This window comes from Oncorhynchus tshawytscha, linkage group LG19 (genome assembly GCF_018296145.1).
Source record: "Oncorhynchus tshawytscha isolate Ot180627B linkage group LG19, Otsh_v2.0, whole genome shotgun sequence".
NCBI lineage: Eukaryota > Metazoa > Chordata > Actinopteri > Salmoniformes > Salmonidae > Oncorhynchus > Oncorhynchus tshawytscha.
In genome coordinates this window covers 42,553,718-42,576,355 of record NC_056447.1, presented here as the reverse complement: position 1 = coordinate 42,576,355, position 22,638 = coordinate 42,553,718, and the positions used below count along the sequence as shown (strand labels likewise).

The 22,638-nt window shown below is 42.5% G+C and overlaps 1 protein-coding gene across 3 annotated transcripts in view; it reads left to right on the top strand.

Moving 5' to 3' along the window:
• Positions 1–22,638, top strand: part of tead1a (TEA domain family member 1a) — a 90,739-nt gene that overhangs the window by 13,250 nt on the left and 54,851 nt on the right. For 2 of the 3 annotated variants that reach the window (XM_024379972.2, XM_024379969.2), the window contains exon 3: positions 18,928–19,168. In XM_024379972.2, the coding sequence (XP_024235740.1) occupies positions 18,967–19,168 (202 nt within the window). In that variant the 5' untranslated portion in view covers positions 18,928–18,966. Of the gene's footprint in view, positions 1–15,353; positions 15,404–18,927; positions 19,169–22,638 lie in introns of all 3 variants that reach the window. The other variant, XM_042301692.1, reaches the window with a different exon arrangement.

The following is a 22,638-nucleotide window of genomic DNA, read 5'->3' as shown; positions in this document are numbered from 1 at the left end:
CTAGGCTAACAGCTAGTTGTCTAAATAGCTAAGGCATATTGCACTGGTGTTGGAGGGCCAGTATGAGGCACTCTTTCCTCTGGTCTAAAAAATATCCCAATGCCCCAGGGCAGTGATTGGGGACACTGCCCTGTGTAGGGTGCCGTCTCTCGGATGGGACGTTAAACGTGTCTCCTGACTCTCTGAGGTCATTAAAGATCCCATGGCACTTATTGTAAGAGTAGGGGTGTTAACCCCGGTGTCCTGGCTAAATTCCCAATCTGGCCGTCAAACCATCACGGTCACCTAATAATCCCCAGTTTACAATTGGCTCATTCATCCCCTGTAACTATTCCGCAGGTCGTTGCTGCAAATGAGAACGTGTTATCAGTCAACTTACCTGGTAAAATAACGGATAAATAAATAAATAAATAAAAATATAGCGAACATTCTTTGACATTTGGTTAGATGGCGTTATGTATTTACAAAACGTTGGTTTACTTCAATATAGCTGTAAGCTAGTGTGGATAGCAATTGGCCAACTCATTCAGTGCTACCGTAACGTTAGCAGGCAAGTAGGGCTAAAGTTAGCAGGCTAGTTGGCTAGCAACCTTGCAAGTTGATTTGTAACAAATTCATAAAGTATTTGCTTGTAAGTTGGCTGAAAATGTCATTGAAACCAGTAGTCATGAGTGCAAACTATTTGGTTTCATTTGTAGTTATATATTTTAAAGTTATTTCTGTTGGAGTTTACATAATAAGGAATAGGCTGGCTTACCGGTTCCTCCATATAACATCACACCCTGGAAAAACATTTTCTGACATGACTTCGGCATTCTTTGGAATTCTGATCGGTTTTATGTAATAATTCCAAAAATAGAAAAGTGAGGTAACTTTGTTTTGGGACTTTTGATGTGTATACTAATGTAACATAAGGATTTGCATGTTTTTACATTTATGCTACCTACCTTGATGAAAGATGAAAGATCCGATATTAAGGGTATTTTTTTATCCCAATGGCACACACAGCACATGGGGATTTTGACTTGTATGGAGACACAAAGGGGAGAACCTGCTACATTAATAATACTTAACCAGTGCCAAAAAATAGAATGTTAATTAGAATTTAACCAGCTAAACTCATGGTACACACAGTATTCAAAGGAGGACTGAGGACAAAGCAATGCCCTGCATTCACCAAACATTTAACTAAGGAAAACAGATTTGTTTAATAGTAATTGTCTGATTGGAAGCTACCATTGTCTATCAAATTACATGGTCAAATGATTTAAATTTGTCATTGAAAGTTTTATTGAGTACAGGCAGTAACACAGGAGTCAAATCGCATAGGGAGTTTGATCAGATCACATGTTATCAGCAAGCCAGAGACATCTGTGGAAAGAGCACAAGTAGAACAAAGATATACGTGCAAACAGATAACAAATGTATCATTCAACATAAGATTCCACCTAAAACAATCACGTTAGCTCTGTCCCATTTAATCTCAGCTCAACTCCTCACGTCCTCGATACTCGCATCCTTCTCAAACCGCTTTGGAGGTCTGAGGGGAGGAACCTTGGGTCCTCTCCTCTGATGGGGTTTTAGGAGGCACGGAAAAAGAATGCAAGAAATCGAGAAAAGATCAAATGCACAGAGCTGTTGCATGTTTGCCTCAATATGGGACTGGGCAGAGGTGTACAATCTACGTCATTCATTAGTATTATTGAGCCATAAGATACCTTCCTTAGACCTTTAATTAAGAAACACATACATGAGTGTAAGTATGTTTAAGGATATTTAAGCAGTCATACATGACTGTTGTGAGTGTGGTGCCATACCTTTACCTCCCTGGTGCAGAAGAGCTTACACGCTAAAGATAAGTTATGGCAGATGTCTGGGGGGGGGGCTGTTCTCCAAACAGTGGTAATGCTGGAACGTGTCCTAGGCACTGTTGGTGGCCATGTAGCCTCCCTCAGAACCACTGATGATTTCCAGGTTCTCACAGTGTAGTATCAGCACAATCTACATAGAGGTGTGTGTGAGAGAATGGGAACTAACCGTGTCGATGAGTGTTTATGGGGGAATGGGAACTAACCGTGTCGTTGAGTGTTTATGGGGGAATGGGAACTAACCGCGTCAATGAGTGTTTATGGGGACTGGACATCACTTGAGTGCAGAATAGAGGGGCAATCTCAGTCCATCCCTGCCTCTAAACACTGGTCTGGTGAGCACCACCACAGGAGGTTTGTGTCACCTTTATTTGGGGAAGATGGGCTCGTGATAATGGCTGGAGCGGAATAGGTGGGATGGTATCAAATACAACAAACACATGGTTTTCATGTGTGATTCCATTCCAATCGCTCTGTTCCAGCCATTACTGTGAGCCGTTCTCCCCTCAGCAGCCTCTACTGAGCACCACCTATCTGAAGAGATGAGAAAGAGAGAGGGATGTCACAAAACACTGCACTAAATTTGTGAAAAACAAAACACAGGCCTGTAATACAGGGTGTATACAGGCTACGAGTAGACTCCTATACACAACGTATATCCTACACTGCACCTGCATATACAGACCGATTGCTCATTCTTTTACACGCAACATACATACACAGAGACCGAGACTAGGTGTGTGTTTACTGTGATCCAGGGTGGAGGAATATCATCTGGTTGTCATCAGGCATGGTGTTGGCACAGCGACTGTTTGATGAGATCACACTGGGACGCATCACTGTCATCAACACCGCCTCCCATTGGGCCGGTAACTACGCCAACACAACAGGTACATAGACATTGGAATTTGATACCCCTGGTCAGGACTCCATTGTAGAAGGTGGAGGGATACATATGTGCTGAGTTGTGTAAGGCTTTAGATGAGTTAGGGAACACCCATGATCGCAAAATCCTAAGAAGAAAGTTACGTCATGGTCAAAGGTGACTCACAGGTCCAAATTTTGCGTCCTCTGACTCGTAGGTTTAGTGGTCCAGGGCGATGAAGTAGAAACCTGATCTGACTCCACTTTGTCGGACTCCACTTTGTCGGACTCCACCTTGTTCTCTACTAACACAATGACCCGTCTCCTGAGAACAACTGCAGTGAGAGAGATAGTAAAATATGATGTCAGGAAATGCCATAGACAGAATTCAATTGGAGTTTAAGCGTTTTTACAACTTAGTGTTGCATTCAAGGTAACAGTCCATTTAAAGACTGCTGCTTTATCAATTGGATTATAATGGATAATAATTTAGCCAAATAGTTGAAAAAATACTATGTGGAACTGAGGTGAGCTGTACCTAACCTACTTGTACACATTCAACCATCCTCTGTAAAGAACCATCTTTCTAACCAAATAGACAGACGGCAGTTTGTCAAAGTCAATAACATGTCATCCTCTCTACATGACAAATGTCCTAATAACAATGCTTCCATACAGCATCAAACTCTCGGTACCACCAGTGGCGATTTTAGCATGTAAATCTTGGTGGGGGGGAGAAAAAAAACATTGTGGGATGCATGCCACAACACTAAACAATACATTATTGCACTATAATGGTGCCCACAAACTGTTAAGGCTTACATAAAGTTATCCCAACAGCAGTCCCAACACCTTACCACTGCTACACCTGGCTATCCCCGGAGCCTTTTCTGGCAGCGAAACAGTTAATTCCAAATAATTTACTGCCTTAAAAGAAACGGAGCTGATATTGTCACGCCTTCTTCTGCTTCCCCTCTCTGGCGCTCGATGACGCCAGGCTGCCCTTCATTACGCACATCTGTCACCATCATTACGCGCATCAGCGCTCATTGGACTCACCCGGACTCTTTTACTTTGTTGATTGCCCCTGTATCTGTCTGCTCCTCGGTTTGTTCCCCATGTCAGCATTGATGTCGTTATGTTTTCCCCTGTCCAGACGCTGTCCTTGTTTGTTTCTTGTCTATTATCCATTAAGTGTTCACCCCTTGTACTTGCTTCTCGTCTCCCAGCGTCAGTCCTTACAGATATGGCTTAAATAAATGTGGCTTCTATTGATAATTGAGATGTACAAACTATGGCATGAGGGGACGACAAGTGGATAAGAGGTATTTAAGACAATGTGCGAGCTAGGATGGACGTAGTCAATATAACTATTTGTTCAGCACTTTTGAAATGTACTGTGACAGAATTCAGAACATGTGCCGTTCTTAGTGTTCTCCCTGTTCACCAAGTCAGAACCGTATGATAAATAAAGGGGGCATATAAGCAGACAATGAAAGCTCTTACAATATTCAATGATTACATTTCTCAAAAACAGGCTGTAGGCTACATGTGCACTACCAAGTCAGAACAGTAAGTGAAATGAAGAGTGGAAAATAGACCAAATTACTAAGGTGAGGCACACAGGTAGAAGCTTTTAGAAGCTTCTAAAGCCATTACATAATTTTCGGACATTTTCAAAGCTGTTTAAAGGCACAGTCAACTTAGTGTGTGTAAACTTCTGACCCACAGGAATTGTGATACAGTTAATTATAAGTGAAAAAATCTGTCTAAACAATTGTTAGAAAAGTTACTTGTGTCATGCACAAAGTAGATCTCCTAACTGACAAACTATAGTTTGTTAACAATAAATTTGTGGAGTGGTTGAAAAACAAGTTTGAATGATTCCAACCTAAGTGTATGTAAACTTCTGACTTCAACTCTATCTCCATAAAAATAAACATCTCTGCTCTCAAATTAATACTTTGTGTGCGGCAATAATGTTCTGCTCACTCACTCCACCACATTTGTTGTTTTCGACTGGTCTGTGCGCTCCCCCTAGACCTATCATCTGCGCTCTCGACTCATAGGTGGTTGGCCGAAAAGCCGAGGAAGGAGCTGATTTTTGTTGTATATTTTTTAATTTGATTTTTATTTAACCTTTAACTAGGCAAGTCAGTTAAGAACAAATTCTTATTTGCAATGACGGTCTACCAAAAGGCAAAAGGCCTCCTGCGGGGACGGGATTAAAAATAAAAACATAAATAAAATATAAATATAGGACAAAACACACATCACAACAACAGAGACAACACAACACTACATAAAGAGAGACCTAAGACAACGACATAGCAAGGCAGCAACACATGACAACATCATGGTAGCAACACATGGTAGCAGCACAAAACATGGTACTAACATTATTGGGCACAGACAACGGCACAAAGGGAAAGAAGGAAGAGAAAACAATACATCATGCAAAGCAGCCACAACGGTCAGTAAGAGTGTCCATGATTGAGTTGTTTTATGAATAGATTGTTATTAACTAACAGGGAAAACATAAAAGTTGAGTAAAGATCAATCTTGTCCTTCTCTCCATGGGCCGATATTTCTTCTGCGCGGCAGTCTCGGGACTATTGCGTGCCCGAGCGCAGCTTAGAGGGAACATTGATTATTACACAGGTGCACCTTGGGCTGGGGTCAATGAAACGCGCAGTTTTGTCACAACACAATGCCACAATGCCATGTCTCAAGTTCTGAGGGAGCGTACAATTGGTATGCTGACTGCAGGAATGTCTACCAGAGCTGTTGCAAGAAAATGTCATGTTCATTTCTCTACCATAAGCCGCATCCAATGTCATTTTAGAGAAGTTGGCTGTGCGTCCAACCGGCCTCACAACCACAGACCACGTGCAACCATGCCAGCCCAGGACCTCCACATCCGGCTTCTTCACCTGCAGGATCGTCTGAGACCAGCCACCCAGACAGCTGATGAAACTGTGGGTTTGCACAACTGAAGAATTCCTCCACAAACTGTCAAACTATATCATGGAAGCTTGGGGTGTAGATCAGAAAACCAGTCAGTGTCTTTTAATAAAGTTTAGCTTAATCAATGTCTCGCATGATCAATGAATGAGTAGCCTAATTAGCATTCTGCGTAACATCCTAGTTGTTGCATCTTTAGATCTCTCATCTTTCAAAATGCTTAACAGATATTTATTTCTATCTCTGTCATACAAACCATTGACACGTGGTGTACGTTAGAATGGTATTTTCCGGCTACTTACATTTTGGAACATTCTCACAAAATGCTGTGTGCACATTGCTTAATATATCATTTGAAGAAATAATAGTTTAGCAACATTTTAAACAAAATGTCTTGATCTGTTCCATCAGTCTTGTTGTGTTTAAAGACTATAATATAGGCTATGCTGTAAATGTACCTTTAAAGCAACAAACTGTCGTTTACAGCTGGACATTGCACAACATAGTTTTGATTTCTCTGACAGAACCTTAACTGTTCAGAATATACACAGTGTACAAAACATTAGGAACACCTTCCTGATATTTAATTGCATGCCCTTTTCTCTCAGAACAGCCTCAATTTTCTCAAGGCTTAAAAATCCTTTAACCTGTCTCCTCCCCTTTATCTACACTGATTTTAATAAGGGATCATGTCTTTAACCTGTCTCCTCCCCTTCATCTACACTGATTTTAATAAGGGATCATGTCTTTAACCTGTCTCCTCCCCTTCATCTACACTGATTTTAATAAGGGATCATGTCTTTAACCTGTCTCCTCCCCTTCATCTACACTGATTTTAATAGGGGATCATGTCTTTAGCCTGTCTCCTCCCCTTCATCTACACTGATTTTAATAAGGGATCATGTCTTTAACCTGTCTCCTCCCCTTCATCTACACTGATTTTAATAAGGGATCATGTCTTTCACCTGGATTCACCTGGTCAGTCTATGTATGTCATAGAAAGAGGAAATGTTTTGTACACTCAGTGTACAGTACTATAGTATTGCTATTGACTCCTCCATAGTTCAGAGACGAACCTCACTTGAACCAATCCAATGGAAATCTGCACTGGCTGGCAGTTGGACAGCAAACAAAAGTTTCCAGAGGGTTGTGTTTCACCTCCAAGTCATTAGCACGTGGGTGGGATGACATGACACTGCTGGAGGGGAGACACACGCTCTCCTCTCCTCATGTAGTGAAGTAGCCTGTTACTGTAGCTGTCTGACTGGGCCTGAATCCTGAAAGAGTTACTATGCTGCCCGGTTAGCTTGGTCACTGATCACTTCAGAGCCCGATAGCTGGACATCGTCAACAGTTCAGAACCTTAGAGGGAACTGTAGACATGACACACATGGATCGTGTAAAGCACAAGTGGATCAACTATGGCAGTTGCTTTTTATAACTGAAGATTATTTTCCCTCAACAAAATGTTCTGTTTTTACATCATTCTCTCAAGAACCATTCATAAATTAAGTTGTTGCCTGGAAACAGCAACATCTTTTTAATTTAGTGCGGTCAAAATTGATTTCCCATTTGTGTGTTAGGTTTGTTTTTGAAAGAAATGCAGCACCACAGTGTTTTGCGTCAGGGTGGAGCAATAAGTAAGGACATTGAATTTGTTCTGTGTGGTTTGCTACTACAGATTTCAAATAATATTGTATGATGAACGAAAATAAGAATGTTTTTGTGTACGCCCGTATCAATTGTCAGAATGAAATGGTTCAGGAATGTGTGCTAGTCAGATTTTTTTTTAATCAATCTTTACATTGAATATTTAACACAAAATTAAGACAAGGTTTCTATTTTAATGTTCTTGTTCCCAGTTTTCCAGCATACAATAAATGTATCTGAAGGTATCACTAGTAATCTGAATTGACTGAACTTGAACTGAATGACTCATCGTGGTGGAATTCAGTTTATCTCTAGATAGACAATGATAGACGTCAGACTCCAAAAAGAAGCTACATACTGCGTTTAATATTGGTCAAATTCACTTAAATTGATTAGTCTTTAGAGTGACCTGCATTAGGTCGTGCAGCCTCCTTGTATTATGTTATAACATGCAGGGTCATAACTCCAGCCCCTTCTAAACCCTGGAAGGCACATGTTCCTACGTCTCCCTCTCTTTATATCACTAATAAGAGCATTTCCATGGTGTGCAGTCAGGGGGTTGTGGTATGTCGTAATCTGCTCAGACCTAGGTAACTGTTGAATGGACTGACATTTTGATTTCCTCTCACAGCCAGTGATAATTAGCCAGTGTGTTTTGTATTCAGTAGAAACCTCAGAACATCTGTGAATAGCCTGTGTCTCTGCCTGTGTCTGTCTTATTAAGAAGTGTTGCAACAGTCCTCTGCCACATCACTGACCTTGTTACTGCTGTCTTACAGTACAGAGCAACCTGGTTAGGACTGGGGGGTTCGTTAGTGGTCTTTGTGGTGTTGCGGCACAAGCTGAGAGCTGCACCTCTAAGGATGGTGTTATCATTTGTCATGTCATTTGGAGCTGTGAATGGACTGGAGCTTCATCCAGCTGTGCTCACTGAGAACCAGTCTCTTCTGGCAATGAGGACGTCTCTCTCTGTCAGGTGTTGGAAGAAGGAGGGCACGCTCCTATCAGTCAGACATTACATTTTTTTTAAATCATAGGATTAGGTCCCACATCTTGTTATGAATGTAGTGTAACTCCAATTGCATCAAATGCAGTGCAATCCACAGGACTTAGATGAGGAGGCAGAAGTCAGCATTTCAGAAATATTCCGGCTTTTGCATCCTCTCCATTTCTCCAATTATGAAGGCGACAAAGGATGTGTACAGTGTAATGGCATAGTAGGGTAGTAAATAGACCCGTTCAGGTGGAGGGATATTGAAATAATGGCATTGTGCTGAGGCCTCCCCAGAGAGATAAAGGAGCCGTGTCTCACTTAGCCCAGTGCTGTAATGGCACACTGAACAAGATGGGCACACTCTTTCACTGATGCATCATGCTATTGAAATGCAAAGATATATCTGACAGAGAAAAGCATGAAAGAAGGGATTGTCAGGTCATTCCTAATTGAATTTCCAGCCTTATGATAGACCCATAAACTAATAGCAGTGCATAAGTAATTCATGTTATCAGTAGAAATGGTCTGAATAGCACGGGATAAAAGCATTTTTTCTCAACGCTTGCTTGTAATATGTTGGAAAAGATCTAAGAACATCCTTTGTTTGTAGCCTCTTGTAGATAATTAACCCTTTTGTATTAAATCTGTACGTATTTATACACGTACGTCTCATTTCATAATTACAAAATGCAAAATTGTATTATGAATAACCTTGTCAGTGGTGTTCACAGAAATATGTACAGGCTTTGTAACTGCCATCTTTGTGTGCTTATATGGATATATATATATATTTTTAAGCCCTATTTCTTTCGGGAGTCCAATTCCTGTTCAATGGGCAGATTAATAGAGAAACATCCCACTATACATCATTTCAGGCATGGCCATGTCCATTTAGTAATGTTGTGTTGAAGTGTTTTCACACTGCCCTTGTGGGGAACAGCTTCCCAGAAATTGCAGAAGATTGGATGCCATGGAGGCAGTGTTATGTGTTTTGGCTTCACTTTAGATGGATGCAGCTTCCAAGAGAGAGAACATCTCAGTCAGGACCACACTGCTACTTGTGTTTACTGTTACAGTGGTAACATGATCAACCCCCTGGTGATGCAAACACTCATACATATCATTACATTTCATTACAACACACTGTCTGGCGACCTCCTTATTTCCCTGCGCATACATCGAGGTAGCCCCAGAAGAGCTGGAATTAGAGCAGACAAGGGAGAGAATGACAGAGCGAGACGGCTGCCTGGTGTGGATGTATGCCCTGTTTCTGTGGAATCGCATTCATGTCATGGCGTTTGTTTGGAAGGCTGCCCCAGTCCCTGTCCCTGTCTGGAGGATGAAGTGCAGTGTAAGTATAACCACAGTATATTGCTGCATGAATAATCTCCCTCTCCCATCTGCCACTGGGGCCTCGGACAAGCAGTCCCACTCCAGCATCTAGCACGGCCAATTTGTACCAATCACAACATTCTGGCTCCCCTTGTCCCCCTCCCTCCCTCCTGCCCTGCATTAGTAGAGAATCAGTGGAGCAGAAAGACTGTTTGAGCTGAGACATTGCCCTGCATTGTGTACCATCGCAACATAACAGAGCAACCATGTCCAAACATCAGACCCAAATGAGTAAATTCAGATTCTCTTCTTAATGTTTAGTTTTTTTCTCACAGGAAGAGCTCAACCATTTATACACTCTTCTACTGTGATATTGAAAACTCGGCAAAAATGTTAACATTGAGAAACAAATCATCGGGGGGGGGGGCTTTCCCAGCGGCCCACACGAACTGGAAATAATCAAGGACCTGGATGCAGATTAAGGAAGTGATACATTTAAACCCAACAGAATAGTTAATTATGCAGTTTTCATTACAGTGATGTGACTACTCTCATAGGATTCTGTTCTTTGCCAATTCAACACCACAATGCTGATCTGTAGGGCTTTACTTATTACAGAAAACATCCTTGTCTCACACACTAATTCTCATTTAGAATGAGTACTAAATGCATATGTTACTCATATATTATACAAAACATATAATTATTTTTATGGTTTAGAATGAATAACATAGGCAGCCATCGTTGTGTGTTCCTAAATGCCTATATTTTGAACTTTGGTGGGCTGTGAATATGTATGTCTATGGTTGCCACACACATATGTACAGTATGTACCACATATGCGTGTGGCTGTGCCACAGGAAAGAGCTTAATATTTTATCACGTTAGGTGCTGTATGCCTCTTTCTACTTCCTAGAGAGATGGGTTCTGGGAAAGACACTTGTGGGAGTGTGGAGGAAAACCTCAGCCAGATATCCTGCTGGGCAGTGAGGAGTATGGTAGCTAGGCATCTCCAAATGCTTCTGAGTGTCACTGTTGTCCTTTCCATAAATATATCTGCCGACAGATTCTGAAATGCCAAAAGAGTCCCTTTAAGTTAACATTATTCTTTGTTTACCTTATTGAATCCTCTCCCACTATCTCTGCCATTTACTCCTCAAATCATGCTACTATGTCAAACTAACAAAAGGAGAAGGTATTTTAAATTATTAATTCAACATCTGACAACCCTTATTTATCAGCGGTAAGTGATTTACTAACTCCGTTCATAATTCTGTCAGGGGGAGAGAAATAAAAGACCACTCATTTAGTGATTGGAATGGAACGTTTTCCATCCCCACCAATAGCAGGAGTTAGTTGTGCCGTGTCAGCACTCGGCACACAAACTAATTGAGTCAAAGCTATGCCTACTCTGTGTGAGATTCTTTAACAGCAGCCTCCACCCCTATCAATCACACACACCCACGCACACTCACGCATGCACACACACACACAAGATCCTCTAGTGTACTGACATTCTAGAGGAAACATGTTACTGCTATAGTTGCTCTTTACCACAAAGCGTGCTACATGAATAGGATCTTGTTTGAGAAGAAGGCGTTGCTGCTCGGCAACTGGATGAGAATGAGGGGAGGGTTGCAGCTGTGTGGCCATCTCCAGAAAGTCACTTCAATCAGTGTAGATCAAATCAAATTGTATTAGTCACATGCGCCGAATACAACAGGTGTAGATCTTACAGTGAAATGCTTACTGACGAGCCCCTAACAAACAATGCAGTTTAAAAAAAAATCTGGATAAGAATAAGAGATAAAAGTAACAAGTAATTAAAGAGCAGCAGTAAATTAACAATAGCGAGACTATAAACAGGGGGTTCCCGGACAGAGTCAATGTGCGAGGGCACTGGTTAGTAGAGGTAGTATGTACATGTAGGTAGAGTTATTAAAATGACTTTGCATAGATGACAACAGAGAGTAGCAGTGGTGTAAAGAGGGTGGGGGGGGCAAAGCAAATAGTCTGGGTCGACGGGGCTGACTAGATGTTCAGGTCTTATGGCTTGGGTTAGAAGCTGTTTAGAAGCCTCATGGACCTAGACTTGGCGCTCCGGGACCGCTTGCCGTGCGGTAGCAGAGAGAACAGTCTATGACTAGGGTGGCTGGAGTCCTTGACAATTTTTATGGCCTTCCTCTGACACCGCCTGGTAGAGAGGTCCTGGATGGCAGGAGGCTTGGCCTCAGTGATGTACTGGGTTGTTCGCACTACGCTCTGTAGTGCCTTGCGGTCGGAGGCCGAGCAGTTGCCATACCAGTCAGGATGCTCTTGATGGTGCAACTGTAGAGCCTTTTGAGGATCTGAGGACCATGCCAAATCTTTTCAATATCCTGAGGGGGAATAGGATTTGTCGTGCCCTCTTCACGACTGTCTTTGTGTGCTTGGAACATGTTAGTTTGTTGGTGATGTGGACACCAAGGAACTTGAAGCTCTCAACCTGCTCCACTGCAGCCCCGTCAATGAGAATGGGGGTGTGTTAGGTCCTCCTTTTCCTGTAGTCCACAATCATCTCCTTTGTCTTGATCATGTTGAGGGAGAGGTTGTTGTCCTGGTACCACATGGCCAGATCTCTGACCTCCTCCCTATAGGCTGTCTCGTCGTTGTCGGTGATCAAGCCTACCACTGTTGTGTCATCGGCAAATTTAATGATGGCGTTGGAGTCGTGCCTGGCAGTGCAGTCATGAGTGAACAGGGAGTACAGGAGTGGACTGAGCACACACCCCTGAGGGGCCCCTGTGTTGAGGATCAGCGTGGCGGATGTGTTGTTACCTACCCTTACCACCTGGGGGCGGCCCGTCAGGAAGTCCATGATCCAGTTGCAGTGGGAGGTATTTACTCCCAGGGTCCTTAGCTTATTGATTAGCTTTGAGTGCACTATGGTGTTGAACTTTGAGCTGTAGTCAATGAATAGCATTCTCACATAGGCGTTCCTTTTGTCCAGGTGGGAAAGGGCAGTGTGGAGTGCAAGAGAGATTGCATCATCTGTGGATCTGTTGGGGCGGTATGCAAATGGAGTGGGTCTAGGGTTTCTGGGATGATGGTGTTGATGTAAGCCATGGTCAGTCTTTCAATGCACTTCATGGCTACAGATGTGAGTGCTACGAGTCGGTAGTCATTTAGGCAGGTTACCTTAGTGTTCTTGGATTATGGTGATCTGCTTAAAACATGTTGGTATTACAGACTCTGACAGGGAGAGGATGAAAATGTCAGTGAAGACACTTGTCAGTTGGTCAGCGCATGCTCGCAGTACATGCCCTGGTAATCAGTCTGGCCCTGCAGCCTTGTGAATGTTTACCTGTTTAAAGGTCTTACTCATGTCGGCTGCGGAGAGCATGATCACACAGTCTTCCGGAACAGCTCGTGCTCTCATGCATGTTTCAGTATTAGTGTTGGCTACCCAGACTATTTGCATGCATGTTTCAGTGTTATATGCCTCGAAGCGAGCATAGAAGTAGTTTAGCTCGTCTGGTAGGCTGAAAAGCAGCATCTCAGCTCAGTGCGGATGCTGGCTGTAATCCATGGCTTCTGGTTGGGGTATGTTCGTACGGTCACTGAGGGGATGACGTCATCGATGCACTTATTGATGAAGCCAATGACTGATGTGGTGTACTCCTCAATGCCATCGGAGGAAACCCTGAACATGTTCCAGTCTGTGCTAGCAAAACAGTCCTGTAGCTTAGCATCAGCTTCATCTGGCCAGTTTTTTATTGATCAATTAAGATATGGATTATGTACTGTCGTGGCCAAAAGTTTTGAGAATGACACAAATATAAATGTTCACAAAGCCTGCTGCCTCAGTTTGTATGATGGCAATTTGCATATACTCCAGAATGTTATGAAGAGTGATCAGATGAATTGCAATTAATTGCAAAGTCCCTCTTTGCCATGCAAATGAACTGAATCCCCAAAACACATTTCCATTGCATTTCAGCCTTGCCACAAAAGGACCAGCTGACATCATGTCAGTGATTCTCTCGTTAACACAGGTGTGAGTGTTGACGAGGACAAGGCTGGAAATCATTCTGTCATGCTGATTGAGTTTGAATATCAGACTGGAAGCTTCAAAATGAGGGTGGTGCTTGGAATCATTGTTCTTCCTCTGTCAAGCATGGTTACCTGCAAGGAAACACGTGCCGTCATCATTTCTTTGCACAAAAAGGGCTTCACAGGCAAGGATATTGCTGCCAGTAAGATTGCACCTAAATCAACCATTTATCGGATCATCAAGAACTTCAAGGAGAGCGGTGCAATTGTTGTGAAGAATGCTTCAGGGCGCCCAAGAAAGTCCAGCAAGCGCCAGGACTATCTCCTAAAGTTGATTCAGCTGTGGGATCGGTGCACCACCAGTACAGAGCTTTCTCAGGAATGGCAGCAGGCAGGTGTGAGTATATCTGCACGCACAGTGAGGCAAAGACTTTTGGAGGATGGCCTGATGTCAAGAAGGGCAGCAAAGAAGCCACTTCTCTCCATGAAAAACATCAGGGACAAACTGATATTCTGCAAAAGGTACAGGGATTGGACTGCTGAGGACTGGGGTAAAGTCATTTTCTCTGATGAATCCCCCTTCAGATTGTTTGGGGCATCCGGAAAAAAGCTTGTCCGGAGAAGACAAGGTGAGCGCTACCATCCGTCCTGTGTCATGCCAACAGTAACGCATCCTGAGACCATTCATGTGTGGGGTTGCTTCTCAGCCAAGGGAGTGGGCTCACTCACAATTTTGCCTAAGAACACAGCCATGAATAAAGAATGGTACCAACACTTCCTCTGAGAGCAACTTCTCCCAACCATCCAGGGACAGTTTGGTGATGAACAATGCCTTTTCCAGCATGATGGAGCACCTTGCCATAAGACAAAAGTGATAACTAAGTGGCTCGGGGAACAAAACATCAATATTTTGGGTCCATGGCCAGGAATCTACCCAGACCTTAATCCCATTGGAAACTTGTGGTCAATCCTCAAGAGGCGGGTGGACAAACAAAAACCCACAAATTCTGACAAACTCCAAGCATTGATTATGCAAGAATGGACTGCCATCAGTCAGGATGTGGCCCAGAAGTTAATTGACCTCATGCCAGGGTGGATTACAGCGGTCTTGAAAAAGAAGGGTTAACCCTGCAAATATTGACTCTTTGCATCAACTTCATGTAATTGTCAATAAAAGCCTTTGACACTTATCAAATGCTTGTAATTATACTTCAGTATTCCGTAGTAACATCAGACCAAAATATCTAAAGACACTGAAGCAGCAAACTTTGTGAAAATTAATATTTGTGTCATTCTCAAAACTTTTGGCCACTACTGTACATTCAGGTGGCAGGTTAGATGGAGGTCATGACACTCCATCCTAGATAAAACAGAGTTTGCCTCTTGGGTCCAGCAGGCAGAGTTCAATAACTACAGCACATGTAAGATGCAGGAGGATGGCACTCTTCTCATACTGAGTAGCCTACAGAGTAATGTGAGAAGAATGCAATTTCTGAACTTAAACAAATTTCTAAACAAAATGTTATAAATTTCAGGTGTTACCGTTCCATGTCAAGTAAACCACCCTTCATATAAAACTGTAGCAGTTTTCTGCTAAAATAACAATGTGCAAATATTACAATTGTTTTCTCTTTTATTGTCATTCACAGCCAATGCAGATCATGTATGGTGTCCAATACGGAAGTTTACATACACTTAGGTAGGAGTCATTAACTCATTTCTCAACCACTCCACAAATGTTTTGTTAATTAAAAAACTATAGTTTGGCAAGTCGGTTAGGACATCTACTTTGTGCATGACACAAGTCATTTTCCAACAATTGTTTACAGACAGATTATTTCACTTATAATTCACCGTATCACAATTCCAATTGGTCAGAAGTTAACATACACTAAGTTGACTGTGCCTTTAAACAGCTTGGAAAATTCCAGAAAATGTCATGGCTTTAGAAGCTTCTGACATCATTTGTACCTGTGGATGTATTTCAAGGCCTATCTTCAAGGTCAGTGTCTCTTTGCTTGACACCATTGGAAAATCAAAAGAAATCAGCCAAGACCTCAGAAAAAATAGTAGACCTCCACAAGTCTGGTTCATCCTTGGGAACAATTTCCAAACGCCTGAAGGTACCACGTTCATCTCTACAAACAATGGTAAGCAAGTATAAACACCATGGGACCACGCAGCCAGCATACCGCTCAGGAAGGAGACGCGTTCTGTCTCCTAGAGATGAACGTACTTTGGTACGAAAAGTGCAAATCAATCCCAGAACAACAGCAAAGGACCTTGCGAAGATGCTGGAGGAAACATACACAAAAGTATCTATATCCACAGTAAAACGAGTCCTATATCGACATAACCTGAAAGGCAACTTAACAAGGAAGGGGCCACTGCTCCAAAACCGCCATTAAAAAGCCAGACTACGGATTGCAACTGCACATGGGAACAACATCTCAAGACATCAGTCAGGAAGTTAAAGCTTGGTCGCAAATGGGTCTTCCAAATGGACAATGTCCCCAAGCATACCTCCAAAGTTGTCGCAAAATGGTTTAAGGACAACAAAGTCAAGGTTTTGGAGTGGCCATCACAAAGCCCTGACCTCAATCCCATAGATAATTTGTGGGTAGAACTGAAAAAGCGTGTGCAAGCAAGGAGGCCTACAAACATGACTGGGAATGGGCCAAAATTCACCCAACTTATTGTGGGAAGCTTGTGGAAGGCTACCCGAAACGTTTGACCCAAGTTAAACAATTTAAAGGCAATGCTACCAAATACTAATTTGGTGTAAGTAAACTTCTTACCCAATGAGAATGTGATGAAAGTAATAAAAGCTGAAATAAATCATTCTCTCTACTATTATTCTGACATTTCACATTCTTAAAATGAAGTGGTGATCCTAACTGACCCAAGACAGGGTATTTTTACTAGGATTAAATGTCAGGAATTGTGAAAAACTGAGTTTAAATGTATTTGGCTAAGGTGTATGTAAACTTCTGCCTTCAACTGTAGTTACAGTGCCTTGCAAATGTATTCACCCCTTGGCGTTTTGCTGCATTACAACCTGTAATTTAAATGGATTTTTATTTGGAATTCATGTAATGGACATACACAAAATAGTCCAAATTGGTGAAGTGAAATGAAAAAAATTGGTTAAGTGAAATTTTAAAAAGTCAGAACAAATTCGTATTTTCTATAACAGCCTAGGAACAGTGGGTTAACTGCCTTGTTCAGGGCCCCCTAAATAAGATCTGGTGAAACCAATTACCTTCAGAAGTCACATTATTAGTTAAAGTCCACCTGTGTGCAATCTAAGTGTCACATGATCTGAGTATATTTACACCTGTTCTGAAAGCCCCAGAGTCTACAACACCATTAAGCAAGGGGCACCATGAAGACCAAGGATAACTCCAAACAGGTCAGAGACAAAGTTCTGGAGAAGTACAGATCAGGGTTGGGTTATAAAAAAACATTCCAAAACTTGGAATATCCCACGGAGCACCATTAAATATATTATTAAAAAATGGAAAGGATATGGCACCACAATAAACCTGCCAAAAGAGGGCTGGCCACCAAAACTCACAAACTAGGGGGCATTAATCAGAGGGGCAACAAAGAGACCAAAGATAACCCCGAAGGAACTGCAAAGCTCCACAGCGGAGATTGGAGTATCTGTCCATAGGACCACTTTAAGCCGTACACTTCACAGAGCTGGGATTTACAGAAGGGTGTCCAGAAAAAAGCCATTGCTTAAAGAAAAAAATAAGCAAACACGTTTGGTGTTCACCAAAAGGTCAAGGAAAATGCTATGTCTGGCGCAAACCCAACACCCCCATCACCCCGAGAACTACATCCCCACAGTGAAACACGGTGGTGGCAGCATCATGCCGTGGGGGTGTTTTTCATTGACAGGGACTGGGAAACTGGTCAGAATTGAAGGAATGATGGATGGCACTAAATACAGGGAAATTATTGCGGGAAACCTGTTTGTCTCCCAGAGATTTGAGACTGGGACGGAGGTTCACCTTCCAGCAGGACAATGACCCTAAGCATACTGCTAAAGCAACACTCGAGTGGTTTAAGGGGAAACATTTAAATGTCTTGGAATAGCCTAGTCAAAGCCCAGACCTCAATCCAAATGAGAATCTTTGGTTTGCCTTAAAGATTGTTGTGTACACCAGCGGAACCCATCCAACTTGAAGAATCTGGAGCAGTTTTGCCTTGAAGAATGGGCAGAAATCCCAGTGGCTAGATGTGTCAAGCTTAGAGACATCCACCCCAAGAGAGTTGCAGCTGTGATTGCTGCAAAAGGTAGCTCTACAAAGTACTGACTTGGGGGGTTGAATAGTTATACACGCTCAAGTTTTCTGTTTTTTTGTCTTATTTCTTGTTTGTTTCACAATAAAAAATATTTTGCATCTTTAAACTGGTAGGCATGTTATGTAAATCAAATGATACAAATCCCCCAAAAATCTATTTTAATTCCAGGTTGCATGGCAACAAAATAGGAAAAATGCCAAGGGGGTGAATACTTTTGCAAGCCACTGTATGCACGTATACAGTGCCTTCAGAAAGTATTCACACCCCTTGACTTTTTCCACGTTTTGTTGTGCTACAGCCTGCATTTAAATGGCTTAGATTGTCACTGGCCTACACACAACACCCCATAATGTCAAAGTGGAATTATGTTTTTTGAAATTTTAACAATTGAAATTAAAATGAAAAGCTGAAATGTCTAAATTAAGTAAAAATTTGCTTAACAAGTCACATAATAACTTGCATGGACTCACTCTGTGTGCAATCATAGTGTTAAATATTGACTTTTGAATGACTACCTCATCTCTATTCCCCACTCATACAATTATCTTTAAGGTCCCTTAGTCGAGCTGTGAATTTCAAACACAGATTCAACCAGTAACATGGGAAAAATATTTACATGTTTATGTTTTGTTCACATAATATCATTTAAAAGTATGCATTAAGGTATCTGTAATATAATATGTGTGGCAAAAACACATGTAGACCTTAATAAATGCATTTCTATAGTTTGCCCCCAAAAAATACAATGTTGGGGGAGTGCCAAGATGGAGGTACGGTGGCTTCAACACAGCACCATCAACAGTCATCTAGTGTGTATATATAAATAATTTGTTTACATTCTGCTCTTTAACTAACTGACTGACTGTCTGTCTGTCTGTTCCACTGCTCCTCTCCATGTTCTCCCCCTAGTGTGCTCAGGGCCTGGGCTTGGACGAGCGCACTGCCACCATGGACCATAGCAGCTGGAGCGGAAGCGAGAGCCCTGCAGACGACATGGAGAGGATGAGCGACGAGGCCGACAAGGGCATGGACGGGGACCCCGAGGGGGTGTGGAGCCCCGACATCGAACAGAGCTTCCAGGAGGCGCTGGCCATCTACCCCCCCTGTGGGCGCAGGAAAATCATCCTCTCAGACGAGGGAAAGATGTATGGTGAGTAGGCTACGAGGAAGGAGGAAGAGAAGAACCCCAACGAAGGCTGTTAGAACTGCGCTATTGTTCACAGAAGTGAAGAATGTGGGAGCTATATTTAGTTAGAATTATTAGAAGGAACACATATACTGTACAGTGTTTCTGGAAGTTAGTGAGAGTGTGAAAGTGCTGTAAGTTAGGGAAAGATGTGACCAGTCAGTCTCTGCTGGAGGCCTTGAGTGCTACAGGAGGGAGGCAGGGGTTTAGAACTAAAGCTAGTGTGAACCATTACTGGGGAGCAGATGGTCTTATGTCTGCCACCAGCTGCGCTGTACACTCTCCCCCCTCCCCCTTCCCCTGTTTCTCACACACACACTCCCTCACTCTTCCTCTCTTCTGTCTGCTCTCATGTAACCTCGTCTCCAGGCTGTTTCACACAGTGCACATAAGCCTAGGAAATCAATGATTCAAAGTAGGCCTTAGTGGGAGTGACCATAGAATTCTATGGGAGTGACCTACTGAGTCAAGAATTTGTCATAATTACATTTCTGTGAATCACACAACTGTGAGGTATGGTGAGGGTTAGGGGGGGAAGGTGTTGTGGGAGATGATTGGTTGGTAGATTAAGCCAATGCCTATGCGCCGGGAGATTCTCTTGATCTTTCTGTATTGGCTAATGAAGGCCAAGTTTGACAAGTTGGTCCACCAGACTCTTCGCACATTTGGTCAGAAGTGTTTGGGAACGAGATAAGCTCTCATGCTGTGGTGATTTTAGCATGTAAATCTTGGTGGGGCAAAAAAAAAATAATGTTTTAGGTGCATGCCAGCAAAGCCACAACACGAAACAATACATTAATTGCACTATAATAGGTATTCCCAAACTGTGTACAGGGCATGTGCAATGCCGTGGGGTACGCCATATAAAAATGGTGTTCACATTTTTTTTTAAACAACACTTTCAAACAGTCCTTTTATATTTTCCAACAGGGCTATACATTTGGGTGAGGTTTTTTTCTCACCTGAGTAGCCTCGTTTCACTCCCAAAAATAAAATTAAACCATCTAGTGTTCAGCGAAGTAACACCACAATGTCAAATACAGGTAGCCTAGTCAAATAATTAACATCCAATCACATTAACCGTTACTCTCTCACGGAAATTACAACAATAGGTCCGTGTGTAGTCAAACGTAGCTGCTGCTCATGTTGATATCTGTACTGATGGTGCAAAACCCATGACAGGGAGACATAGTGGAGTGGTAATGCGCATGCAAGCAGTTGGTCCCGACACCTTGAAATACAGTGGGGCAAAAAAGTATTTAGTCAGCCACCAATTGTGCAAGTTCTCCCACTTAAAAAGATGAGAGAGGCCTGTAATGTTCATCATAGATACACTTCAACTATGACAGACAAAATGAGAAGAAAAAAATCCAGAAAATCACATTGTAGGATTTTTAATGAATTAATTTGCAAATGATGGTGGAAAATAAGTATTTGGTCAATAACAAAAGTTTATCTCAATAATTTGTTATATACCCTTTGTTGGCAATGACAGAGGTCAAACGTTTTCTGTCGGTCTTCACAAGGTTTTCAAACACTGTTGCTGGTATTTTGGCCCATTCCTCCATGCAGATCTCCTCTAGAGCAGTGATGTTTTGGGGCTGTTGCTGGGCAACACGGACTTTCAACTCTCCCCCAAAGATTTTCTATGTGGTTGAGATCTGGAGACTGGCTAGGCCACTCCAGGACCTTGAAATGCTTCTTACGAAGCCACTCCTTCGTTGTCCGGTGTGTTTGGGATCATTGTCATGCTGAAAGACCCAGCTACGTTTCATCATCAATGCCCTTGCTGATGGAAGGAGGTTTTCACTCAAAATCTCACGATACATGGCCCCATTCATTCTTTCCTTTACACGGATCAGTCGTCCTGGTCCCTTTGCAGAGAAACAGCCCCAAAGCATGATGTTTCCACCCCCATGCTTCACAGTGGGTATGGTGTTCTTTGGATGCAACTCAGCATTCTTTGTCCTCCAAACACGACGAGTTGAGTTTTTACCAAAAAGTTATATTTTGGTTTCATCTGACCATATGACATTCTCCCAATCTTCTTCTGGATCATCCAAATGCTCTCTAGCAAACTTCAGACGGGCCTGGACATGTACTGGCTTAAGCAGGGGGACACGTCTGGCACTGCAGGATTTGAGTCCCTGGCTGCGTAGTGTGTTACTTATGGTAGGCTTTGTTACTTTGGTTTCAGCTCTCTGCAGGTCATTCACTAGGTCCCTCCGTGTGGTTCTTGACCCCACGGGGTGAGATCTTGCGTGGAGCCCCAGATCGAGGGAGATTATCAGTGATCTTGTATGTCTTCCATTTCCTAATAATTACTCCCACAGTTGATTTCTTCAAACCAAGCTGCTTACCTATTGCAGATTCAGTCTTCCCAGCCTGGTGCAGGTCTACAATTTTGTTTCTGGTGTCCTTTGACAGCTCTTTGGTCTTGGCCATAGTGGAGTTTGGAGTGTGACTGTTTGAGGTTGTGGACAGGTGTCTTTTATACTGATAACAAGTTCAAACAGGTGCCATTAATACAGATAACGAGTGGAGGACAGAGGAGCCTCTTAAAGAAGAAGTAAAAGGTCTGTGAGAGCCAGAAATCTTGCTTGTTTGTAGGTGACCAAATACTTATTTTCCACCATAATTTGCAAATTAATTAATTAAAAATCCTACAATGTGATTTTCTGGATTTGTTTTTCTAATTTTGTCTGTCATAGTTGAAGTGTACCTATGATGAAAATTACAGGCCTCTCTCATCTTTTTAAGTGGGAGAACTTGCACAATTGGTGGCTGACTAAATACTTTTTTGCCCCACTGTATGTTTTGGACACTACAGTGAAAATCGCCAACTTTGTTAAATCAAGGCCCCTGAACTCTCATGTATTTTCTGCACTATGCAATGATATGGGCAGCGGCCATGTAACGCTTTTACAACATACAAAAGTGCGCTGGTTATCAAGGAGCAAAGTATTGACACATTTTTTAAAATTGAGAAACAAGCTTCCGGTTACTAGTCCAACGCTCTAACCACCAGGCTACCCTGCCGCCCCCATCTGCACGCACAGTGAGGCGAAGACTTTTGTAGGATGGCCTGGTGTCAAGAAGGGCAGCAAAGAAGCCACTTCTCTCCATCAGGGACAAACTGATATTCTGCAAAAAGTACAGGGATTGGACTGCTGAGAACTGGGTAAAGTCATTTTCTCTGATGAATCCCCTTTCCGATTGTTTGGGGCCTCCGGAAAAAAAAAAAGCTTGTCCGGAGAAGACAAGGTGAGCGCTACCATCAGTCCTGTGTCATGCCAACAGTAAAGCATCTTGAGGCTTTTCATGTGTGGGGTTGCTTCTCAGCCAAAGGAGTGGGCTCACTCACAATTTTGCCTAAGAACACAGCCATGAATAAAGAATGGTACCAACACATCCTCCGAGAGCAACTTCTCCCA